Below are 12,134 nucleotides of genomic sequence, written 5' to 3'. Positions count from 1 at the left end.
ACTCGAACGACTTAACAACATGCCCGTCATGGTTTCAAGTTCCGAATAGACCGTGCTCCCATACGTAAGACCATTGTTGCGAAAGGTGATTGTCGTCGACATAAAATTTTACAAAATGATACCTTTTGAAGCGTCGCATACTAGATTCGACAATCACGGCATCGTTTTCATTCGACAATCACGAAAAAAAATATCATTCGACACGATGATATTTTTATGCTACATTCATTTGATTTTTTGATTTTGCTGTACCTCAAGTGAACTAGATCTTCATCCAAAATGGGTCTTTTTTCATGTTTTCGAGGGAATTTCTATACTCCTGTAAGGGGCCATCCATAAATTACGTAACGCTGAAATTGGGATTTTTCGACCCCCTCCCCCCCTATCGTAACAAAACGTAACGTTGGAGGAGACCCCCCTTCCAAAATTACCTAACGCATGATCGAACACCCCCCCCCCTTAATTTGGTCTGGTCTTCTGGCTCTTCTCGTCGAGTACCGCCCGTCCATTTAAGACACAAGGGTCGATGTTGCCCTTCCAGTCCAAGCTCGTGAACGAGATCGTGTTCGACAAACGTCGCGGACGATCCGTCGTCAAGGAATGCGAACGTTTGAATCACACTATTTTTTTCCGGATGATCGAGGCAGCCGAATTATCCAACTAATCCTGATTGACAGCACCGCACGACTGTTGTTTACCAACAATAATATACAGGTCGATGCGTTTAGTGTAGAATGACATGTAACTGTTTGAATTTTGTTGACAGTAAGATTGAAAACTACAGTCTTTACCTGAGACACACTGCTCTTAAACCTGTATTACACGGTGGATTTTTTCATGGCAATTTTCTGTCAAACCTCTGTTTTGGTATTTTATAAATGTCAAGTTCGTATTCCCTATCAAAAGATATAAAGAAATAAAAGTGCAAAATTTACCCAGGTGGGCGATCATTTGTCAGTGACCAGTGATAGGATTGTATTACGTTACGTAACAGAATGTGAACCCCCCCTCTCCCCTATGTAACAAACCGTAACGCTACAGAGACCCCCCCCCCTTTGAGCGTTACGTAATTTATGGACGCCCCCTAAGTGAACATCATTTTTCTGGTTGATTGAGTGAAAATATCAAGTGGTCTAATGGCTAAGTATCGGTAAATGCACAATCAAGCAGTTGGCAGCCGCTTACTGCGAATATATTTAAAAATGTCGACAATTAACAACACTGCGTAGGACTGACTACCTGCTACGGTAATAATAAGTCACTGAAAGCCAAGCCCACTTCGCTAGTGGGTACAAGCAGGCCTTGACCGGCAGTGGTTGTTGTGCCACAAGAAGAAGAAGAAGATAGTTCTATGTAAGAAGTAAAATAATCAGCTTCAGCGTCAAAACAGTGCTAGAACAAGGTGATCTTTTTTGTAGCCAATCTTAAATAACATTACTTTTGCCCATGCTGCTCTTTTTTCACATCTGTTTTAATCCTAACAAAATTAGCGTTCGCTAAACAAAACTGTACTAACAATGCAAACTGTGATGCTTGCTAGACGATATTTTTCCATTTATAAGGAGTATCAGTGGAGTAAATAGACTTACTCATTTTGGGGAAAGATTACAGTGTTTCACTCTTCCAAATGAGCTTAGGCATAATTTGACAGTTTATGAGATTTTTTCAGATATTTAGCTACTTTCTCAAACCCGATCAAAAAGGAACGATAGTTGAAATTGCTTAGATACAACGATTGCTTTAATTTATTTCCATCTCATCTTTCATTTTATGAATATCTACCTCAGATATGCTCAAAATGGCCAAATGTTCAAAAAACATCCAAGAAAACCAAAATTGTGTGTCATTTTGATAATCGCTACTATCGCTCCCGAATTTGATCGAGTTTGGCTGATTAATTTAGACTAAAATCGTTTATGGATAATATATTTTGACTCAAACAAAATTCGGGCATTGCATTCATGGCATTGTCAAACAAAAAATAATTGCATGTGTATGAAAGGGCACTACTTATATTATCTTATATTATTTTAAAGTACTTCTACACTTTTAAAACTGATGTCTTTTGTTCCTAAACTTAAATAACTTCCAAAACACATGAGGATAATAATAAAACCCATTGCAATAACAAAATCGAACCAGTTTTCGGAAGCAATGTTTGTTGGTTATGCATTAACTGATATGCAACTGTCTGTATGTTTTCATTGTGATAAAAGCAAATCATCATAACTTTTTTTTTATTTTGAGGGCTAAAAAACAGACTCACATTGTCATCACACTTTCTTCAGTGTAACACAAAATGTTTGTTAGTGCATTGAACTAAAAAATGAATCGCAATAAATCGAGCAAGGCACACTGTAAATGTTCTTGTCATATAATTCATTTATCATAGCCGGGTGCCTGTCAAAGACGTGATGAATTTCGATACCCTACACAAACATTTTGAATTTCTTCATAAACGCAAGAAAAAATCTGAACAAGCGACTTGCACAGCCATCGAGGTATTTTCTAGGGTCAGATTTAAGGACTGGATGGTTTAACGGAATGAAGTAACGAGGGCTAGTTCCCACACCCACAAAGTTTACTTGTTTGCTATCATAAATAAACATTTACATAACATAAAAACATAACAGTTAACATAAAGAAAACTATTAAAAAAAGACGTTAATAATATTATTATCAATCAGCTTGCACGACTCAACAACATGCCCGTCGTTGGTTCAAGCCTCATACGATCCGTGCCCCCACAACAAGGACTAACTATCCTGACCTCGTAATACTAAATAAGTCTTAAAAGGTTATAAAAGCCAGCATAAAAAGCATGACCTGTGTAGGTCTTCACGGCAAATAGAAAAATGTGTACAACACATTTAGCAGAATCATACAGAGATCTTTTGTTAGCAATGTGTATACATTTCAACGCTCATTTTAACTGTGCTCACATCTATCTGGCATGTGATTTTCGAATCTACAGTCTTTCAAATTGCCACCTCAGTGGTAAGTGGAAACTTTGATATATCTTCTTTTCGGCCATGCCGGCTTTAGTAGCACTTACGCAGCCGAATAGTTAGTTCTTGCTACGACAGGACAGTACAAGGCTTGAATCCACGAAGGACATATTATTGAGTAGTACGAGTTGATGACAATACCATGGAACTGCCCCTATTACCGATCGATTACACAGTACTTGAAATTGCCATCCAAGTGGCTAGTGGAAACTGTAGTAAAATAACTATATCTTTGGACCATATTTTGCTCAAATTAGATATTCCAAGTCATCAAAAACAAAGCTTGTAAATAACAACAAATAAAAATGCTGTTCAATTAAATTATAAGGCATATTTGACGTAAACAATCGAAGAAGATAAAGGGATTTAAGGTGCGTTTGTTCGTGCCTTTGGTCTTCCTCTGCCTAGCGACATCTAGACAATTTCTTCCCGGAAATGATCATCAAAAGATAGTGCACAACAAATATTATTGATGTCGCCTAGTCATGCAGTAAACGTTTATCAGTTTCCATTGCATGTTTTATTTACTTCCGCTTTCTAGTGTCTTTATTTATTCACTTCTATTTGCAGAACATCGACAGCAGAAGAAGCAATACCGTCACAGGCGGTGGACATCGTTAGTAAGATAAAGCCGAATGAGGATGCGGAGAAAATATGTGGATGTAATTTTCATAACGTTGATTACGAAGAAATCATAATTGAAAGCTAAAATTGGAAACGCTGAAGAAACTAAAATCGCCGAGGAGTAGCAAACATCATTCTTACCTCTAGAGCAATCTGTGGCATAGTTTATGTGAGGATTCCGTAAGTCAAAAGATTAGCAACCAAATGCTATCAATATGGCGACAGCGATAGAGGAAGCAGTGTTTAACGCTCTAAGAGGACATCACAATGAACACACGAAGCTCCCGTCTCCTAGGATAATTAAGATTTATATAGCAAGTCTAAAGGATGGTAAGTTTGATAACCATCTTTTTGTTCGATGTAAGGACTATGAAATGGTACTTTTGAATGCTTAAAAATATCCAATCAAAAACAATTCCTCTATTCACCGTATTTGAGTCGAGTTGAAACCAATGGAACAACATTTGCGATTACACTGGTTTTCATTTCATTTCAATCAAAACTGGTTTACTGCTGATTCGTTACAGACTTCAAAGAGGAACGTCGTCTGCTGCTGGAAATTATTGGTCCAGATCTTCAAGCCTTGTATGACGACCGACAACTAGAGGTAAATGAAAAGCCTTTGAATGCATTGCTAAACTATTCCGGCTACTTCAACCAATAACACATTTGCACATGTCTTCTCTTCCGCTGCACTGCGTTTGTCGATGGTTGTAGATTGAAATAGTTGACATCCACTTCGGAACCGGTAGTGATGGGCTAACAATAGTAGACCTAGATCCGTACGTGCTAGATGATCACCTGGAGGAAATAGAAACATGCCATTGCGTCTCGAAAAGTGTATTTCTAATCGTAAGTTTCTACATCAATAACAGTGATTGCTGCCGGCTCAGTTGAGGTAGCGTCTCACCGTTGCGAAACAAAATCTAATGGTGGAATCTAATGAACGGTGCTGGTATTTTGAATGTTTTCATTGAAAGAGGATTGATAGTTATTTCACCGTGTTTTATCCAAGCGATTGAATTGATTTGTCAGCAAAGTGTGCTTTACGTCTACCTTGATGCCGTGTGCATTACAATATCTTGCCCGTTTCACTTTGAAACGATGAACTTGCAAAGTGAAACTGGGAAGAAAACTGCACCATCATCGTGCACCTGCTTGGAGGCTGTTAAATTGAAAGAAATGGATGCGAGCCGAAATGAATACGCTATAATAACAATGATTAATGTTCACTGTGACATTAGCAACGCACAAATCTGATAAATTTACATTTAAGAGTTTACTTTTCTTGGATCTCGCATCACAAGATTTTTTCAAAGAATAAATATTGGCATTTGTACAAGATATGTTTAACAAATATAAAACTTGTGTAAAAAGAGATTTTGTTTACTTAAAAGAGTTAAATAATAAACATAAAGTGAACATAAATGGTTAAAATAATCGTTGAAAATGTTTATGTATTGCTTCCATTTCGAAACAAAAAATTGTATATTGTATAAAACATTAATATCTTACTACGTTTTAACGCGATATTATATGTACGAAGCTTGCCTTACCGTTTTGATGAAAAAGATTTACACATTAAAATATGCAACACATTGTACACTGTCTTAAACTACTCTCATAAAAACAATAGAATTAACAAAAAAAAGTACACACGTGGAAACGTGTTCCCTCCCTATTCTGGATTTATTCAAAACAATTCAATTTAACCATAAAACAATTCAATATCAATTGATTGAAAACCCAGCCATACAATACGAAAGGAAATGAAGAATTGTAAACGGTTGGTGTAAACCTGCTGCAAGGTTATCAATTCCTACCGTAGCGCATCCATTCTTTTCCTTCCCGAGGGGATGTTATGAGGAGTCATGAGTTAGCTTCGGTTTCCGATTATCAACGTTGAGTGATTGGTGTTTCCGGTTTAACTAACGTTTGTTTCACTACTTTTTCCTTTTTTTCGTTTTTCATCGTTGTTCTACTGCATCGACGTTTTCGTTTTTCCCGCAACATCGCCCATACTAACAGGTACTGCTGGGATCACGTTTGGGCAATTTTTTACTGCCAACAAAACTCGACTCCAGCATATTTACGGCCATTTCTAAGCTATCCACCGACGACGAAGTTCAGTGTATGCGGAAGTGGTACAGCACTACATGCCCGAAGACGAACGTTCATCAGCCAGAAGACCCCCAGCATGGAGAAGGATGCTACTGGCTCGCCACGAACTACAGGTGGGTAGGATGCCATTTCAATTTCCTTGGCCTTATGGTTCGATTTTTGGTCGTTGTGCACCCTCGGGTATCGAAAAGAGACATAAAGTACCAGATGATGAATTGATTATTTTTATTGCTGATTGGAATCGGACGATGGCTTCGGAAACGATAGACTATATTTTAATGATCGAAGGACACCGGCGACCGTTATCAATCATCAGTGTTTATCTTAGTCATGTTTTGGATGAGGCATTCATTTATTCTTCTGGCAGACAATTGATTTCTTAACACAAGCATAAAGTAATAATTTCATAAAACAAAATGTTAATATATTCTATGATAATTTAATTGATAAATTCCCTGAAAAATCTAATTAGTTATTAAATATCGCATATTTTGTGCGAAACTTGTGTAGCCTAGCATACACAAGTGCTTTCAAGAGGAAACCATTTTCCTAGGGAATAAATTCATTACGAAAAGTCAATAGCACCAATTTATCCTATACAGACGCACATTGCCTAGTTTGCTCGGAAAGAGCAAATTTACTAAATGTCGTTTGCCTGCTTTTAGTGATTGAAAGGGAACCGCTCCTTTCTGGTCTTGTCAGATACTTGATATTGTTCCATCTGCCAGTTCGTTTAATGCTTTCGATGCGATTTTCTTCCTCATTCTGGCCCGCATCGCAATAGAATGCGAAACATTTAATTAGCTAAGCTACGTCAACAATTTCCCATGGAAATTATGCTGCTCCCGGCATTCCGTCTCCAGCACAGTTCAAGGCATTTTTTTGTGAAGAGTAGGAGTTTTTGAATTATGAGTCCCGTTTGTGGCTGTAAAGCGAAGTGGAACCACTTTATCAAAATTATTACCTCAGATCAAATCAGTTAGCGTTTTCGATTGACTGTCCCTTCATTTTAAGACCTATTTTCCCTTCCCGAGGACGCGCATCAGCTCCTCACCTAACCATCACAATATCTTTGTATCGATAGTGACGTAATCTGTTTTTCAATCTTCTAGCAAAGTCCGCTCTACTTACCTTTATACCACGCGTTCTTTCTATTACTTCCGCTTGCAGGACACTGGATAGGGCAGAATGGGTGACAGAGGCACAGCAGTTACGCGAGATGCTAGAACGAAAAATAGACGAAGTGCTTCGCGCTGCTGAGGCCAAAGAAACATCAGCCGGAGATGGATTGGACGGGGAACAATTCTGTGATAATCTGAAACGACTGAAAACCAGAGCTATCGCACGGGAAATTGAAAAGGGTTTAGGTAAGTGGATTGTTCGAGCAGGGATGTCAACGATGTACGGTTCTGTGTTGTGGTTTTTGTCGAGCGAGGAAGGAGTTTTGGGACCATTCAGTGGTTCAATAGAGTTTTGGAAGTTTTGCTGTCAATTGCTTTCCTCGTGTCTCATCTGTTAGACGCAATGGCTGCCTGTAGAAACGTACCTGAGGGTGCCGGTGTCAACGTACAACGTAAAAATTTTCCTTTTTGAAGATCGTGATTTATTTTATACTATTAAATAGAAACGTGTTGAATGCAACCTCGAGGAATTTGTGAATAATCTGTTAAAACTAAATTAAATTATGTTCACTCTTCAGGGCTTATGAATATTCAAACCGGCTGACCTTCCAATATATATTTCACCTTGAACATATTGTAGCGGATTATCATTCAATCAAGCTTTCCCATCACGTAACCAGGTTAATAGAGAGTAATGGAAATCAGTTGTCATTTCCCAATGCACGGAACGTGTCCACTTAGCGTTCATTATCGAGATTGTTTGTTTTGTTTGCCGATCAGATATTGTCAGTGCTCTTGATTTGTCCAGCCGGATTCTGTAATTGATAACTGCAAACGGTGGTGGAGCGGTGGCTCTGACGACCTCCTTTGTCTTCACAATCGGTAATCGATAAACGTTCACTAACGTTTGATTATGCTTCATTTCACATATATATGGCGGACTGGAAGAACATAGATACGGCAAACACCGAGCTATTGATTACGATTTTCTTAAAGGCTTATACATTGAAGTCCTTGAAATAAATGCATGATTTAATACTTTTATCGAGAAAAAAAACCAGATCCACTATAACATATTTCAAATGAATCTAACGATTTAAGAGGGTGCGGGGGGGGGGATTCATTTATTAATAAACGTAAATATCTTCGTATTCATTAAATTTATCAATTATTTTAATTTATTTGTATTTACTAGAATGATCGTTTGCCCGATTCTTATCCAGCAAATCGACCACATTTAATGTTTGAATAAAAAGTGAACAGCTTTCCAGAGCTCTTTAATGAGCAGATTGCATGTCCCGATAACATTCGCCACTTTGCCAGTCGACGGTATAGTCTTTCCCTATCAGTTCTAGCTATCCTACACAAAATAGTCTCGAAGGAGCACATTTATACCTTCACTATATTTCAGGATTCTTTTTTTGTTTCCGAAACCGTACCGGCTAGAACGGAATCGACCTAAATAAATAGATAATCAGCACCGTTGTGTTGCACACCATTAACCGTTCATCCATCTTATTTTTTCCATGCTCATTTTCCCAACGTTTGCTGTGCCACTACCGTTTGTGTTTGTCGCTGCGCTTAGCGTGTTCGTCGGGACGCATTTTGACACTTTTCCGCCGTTGGAAAAACCAGCCAGAGAACGATTCCACCGAGCTCGAAGAAGACGGACACTTGGGTTCGAATACAAGCACGGAAGTGAAGCAGCTGGAAACCAACCTCAAAGAAGCATTACCTGCCAGCAACCACCAAACATTAACGTAAGTCTACCTATCATAGGGAATATAGGAAATCAGTATCGGCCGCATACCACCTGTTTTCCCTCATTCAATTCCGACCCGAATTTTTCGAGTGATATGAGCCATTGAGTCAACTGAAACTCATGCGCACCACGAGTTCCTCTACAATTTCGGCCTAACAAGGGATTTAAGAAAAAAGACATGAATATTCATTTGGTAACCGGTTTGTTTGTTTTATTCTTTCATTTCCCCCAACCTTCTTCATCCATCGGCCGATTATATGGCAAATGGCGTAACCTACCATTTGGAACGATGTTTTCATTACTGATTTTACGAACGTACAGCGTTGATTGGGCGGAAAATGGAATCGACCCCGAGCTCGAGCGTCACGATCTGTACTTGACTAGCTTCAAGAACAAAATGTTCGAAATGATGAAGGCTTCCATCGATCAGGACTTGGCCAAGGATCCAAACGGGGGCAAAGGACGTAAGAAAACTGTACAGGTGAGTTGGCAGGAACATAAGGTACAGCAAAAAAAAAACAGTATATTTACGCAAGGAGTACATTTGAGTACATATGTTCGCTAATCCGGAAATAATGGCATGAATTCTATCGCTACTTGAAACTTTTGGACGTGAAGCGTCATCGATTATCGTGTTTTGCTCAAACATGTTAGCATGCGAAACAGCAGAAGCATTTGAATACATTTACTGTAAATCACAAATATTTACAGTTTGCAATCAATATTTTCTTATTTGCCTAAATATTTTGATTACCAATGTTGGTATTGTGTTGCAAACATGAACTCTTCCACCCTTAGAGATGAATACAATTTGTCATGTGTTTCATAATCTCGTTGACGTAGAACCAGATTTTTAAACGTAAATTTATAGCAGCTGTCGTGTCTGCAGATTATATAGTTGGTTCAATTTATGTACATATCTGAATTACATTTCTTGTGGGGTCATCTTTCAATTTAACTATGTTTCGAATGGTTAGGAACTCTTTGTGTTAGTGTTTATCCATATAAATGAACTGAAAAATATCGATTGGTATAGTTTTCAATGATAATTTGTGAATCACGAACTTCTTTAGCCTAACAATAACCGCATTATTATATCAGCTTATACAAGATTCCTAAGCTTCTTCCTGCCGGGCCGCCACTCTTTTGAAACGTTTTTATGAGTTTTTTGTTCTCCTTTGCATGAACGTTCTTGTGATATTTCATCAGGAAATTTTCCACGAGCACTCAACACATTTAATGTATTTAAATGAGCACCTGAGTGCAAATAAGTACATCTCGTCGAAAGTTCCGGAGCGGATAAAACAAAATGTGCAGATGAACTTCCGTTCGGGCAGCCGGCATCCGCCGTACTTCATTCACGGTGGACACGGTAGCGGTAAGAGTACTCTACTGTCTCGTATCTACACCGAACTGACAGGATGGTTCGAGCATACTAAAGTACACCGGGTGATACGATACGCTTCTGCTACTCCCCGATCAGCGTACAATTTGGAATTGCTGCGCGTCATCTGTCAACAGCTGGCCATCATCTTAAACATCCCCGAAGGCTACTTGCCCAAGGATGCATCGTTTGATCCACTCTATATTAATAACTGGTTTCAAAATTTGCTAAAGCACTGCGAAGACCTGCACAACGAGATACTCTTTCTGTTCATCGATGATCTTCACCGACTGAACCCGCTGGACTGCGATATTGTGGCTGCGTTGTCTTGGCTTCCCATAAGTCTCCCTTGGAACGTATTTCTGGTCGTATCTACCACTGTGCCGATCGAGTCACTCCGGTTGACACCAATGCAGAAGGAGCGTTTTAAGTGTGCAGACTATTTTTTCGACCTGTCGTTGGAGCAAAATGAAACAAAAATTAAACACTGGGCTGTGGCACCTTCCTGTACCGAGGCGCAACCAGACGAATTACCTACATTCGCACAACTTGTAAACGGTTTGTTCGATGCGATGGAGCAGCAGTTTGGCGTGAAGGGCTTCAGTCGCCTAGCCATCTATATCACGTGCTCGGAGTATGGGTTAACCGAGACGGAGTTGCTAGAGTTGCTAATGCCAACGCAAGACGCGGATCTGGTCATCAAAAGCAATGAAGGAGACTTCAACTTTTCTACCTTTCGTACAATACGCAATCAAATGAGTACGTATGATTTGTGTCCTCCTTTTTGGAAGTGTTCTTACCTAGTGAACCATTTCTAACATTTTCAGAACTCATACTACGGGAGAAGCTTATGTCCGGTAAGCTGTTGATCGTCTGGCGGCACAGCATATGTTCGGAGATAACCAGAGTTCGCTACATGACACCGGACATTACCCGTTCCATTCACTCGGAGCTGGTGAATCTGTTCTTTCCCCCGGACGGTGACGATAGCGAGGACATGTCGACCGAACAGCACAGCAGAAAATCGAGTAAGTACCACTCGACGTACTTGATGGTATTGAATGCGGCCAGTGACTAGGTTGTGCCGGACATGGCACCAATGCATTGTTTTACGAATGAAAAGGAAACGAAAAATACTGACTGCTATTTCAGGGACAGAGAGAGAGAGAGAGAGAGAGAGAGAGAGATAGAGAGAGAGAGATAGAGAGAGAGAGACCACTGTCGCCATCGTATTGGAAGTGTAACACTAGTACCTTTACTGTTGCAGCATGATTTTAAATGGAATGGTACACCCTCAGCAGGGGATGCTTAGATGGCTAATTGGTTGTCGTTCGAGAGCTCTTTATTGTTAAATGAAAAATCAATAGCGCTAATTTCAACTTCCTACAGCGTGTTTAGTGATGCCGTAATAACCATAGTGTAATCTTGAGTGTCGAACAAATGCCGCAATGGGCGTCGAATGAACTCATGTCGAAATAATTTTCTTCGTGCTTATTTTCTGATGAAAATGATGAATAAATGAAACAAGTAAATGCATAGTATTGCGGCAACAGTTAATTTCAAAAAGTTCGTTTCATTCCATCAATATACATATATCAACCATTAAATATTGATAGCTATTCAATAGCTATCATTTTTTAAATACTTATATTCGAGCCAATATGTTCATTACAATTGTGCAGTTTTATAAAAAATAGCTTGACATTTTCTTTTTTGCATTTTAATTTTAGTTTTTGTTAGTAACAACAACACATTTATCTTTAACATGCTATGTAGCCCAATAAATTGTTAATTGTACTTTATTTATTTGTTTTTAATATCACTATTACGGAATTCTTCAACATCAATTATAGCTGCATCTTTTTCGTTGCTACATGCGTTTTAAAATAATTGAAGAGCGAATAACATACGTACACTATCAATAGCCAGCACAATAAAACACTTCCACAGATTTTTTTTATTATGACGAGAGAACTTCGACAATTGCTTTATACTCACTTGCCCCACTTGGGCAAGTTCCCGGCAAAGGTAGAGATTTTTTCGTTTTATGAACCATACAATTGAAGTAACAATAGCATAGAAACAATGGCATAAGAAAACTTTTCCACAAAGGC

General features: G+C 38.8%; 1 protein-coding gene across 20 annotated transcripts in view; it reads left to right on the top strand.

Annotated features, from left to right (window-relative positions):
• Nucleotides 1–12,134, top strand: part of LOC121591918 — a 42,463-nt gene that overhangs the window by 13,897 nt on the left and 16,432 nt on the right. For all 20 annotated transcript variants that reach the window (XR_006004596.1, XR_006004588.1, XR_006004578.1 and 17 more), the window contains 9 exons: nucleotides 3,579–3,962; nucleotides 4,160–4,239; nucleotides 4,350–4,484; nucleotides 5,661–5,866; nucleotides 6,924–7,120; nucleotides 8,460–8,634; nucleotides 8,958–9,117; nucleotides 9,846–10,779; nucleotides 10,848–11,048. Coding sequence is in view for 1 of the 20 variants with exons in the window: in XM_041912999.1 (XP_041768933.1) it covers nucleotides 3,848–3,962; nucleotides 4,160–4,239; nucleotides 4,350–4,484; nucleotides 5,661–5,866; nucleotides 6,924–7,120; nucleotides 8,460–8,634; nucleotides 8,958–9,117; nucleotides 9,846–10,779; nucleotides 10,848–11,048 (2,203 nt within the window). In the remaining 19 variants the exon portion in view is untranslated. The remainder of the gene's footprint in view (nucleotides 1–3,578; nucleotides 3,963–4,159; nucleotides 4,240–4,349; nucleotides 4,485–5,660; nucleotides 5,867–6,923; nucleotides 7,121–8,459; nucleotides 8,635–8,957; nucleotides 9,118–9,845; nucleotides 10,780–10,847; nucleotides 11,049–12,134) is intronic.

Source organism: Anopheles merus, chromosome 2L (assembly GCF_017562075.2).
Source record: "Anopheles merus strain MAF chromosome 2L, AmerM5.1, whole genome shotgun sequence".
NCBI classification, from domain to species: domain Eukaryota; kingdom Metazoa; phylum Arthropoda; class Insecta; order Diptera; family Culicidae; genus Anopheles; species Anopheles merus.
The sequence above is the reverse complement of the archived record's forward strand: the minus strand, read 5'-3'. Positions and strand labels throughout refer to the sequence as shown.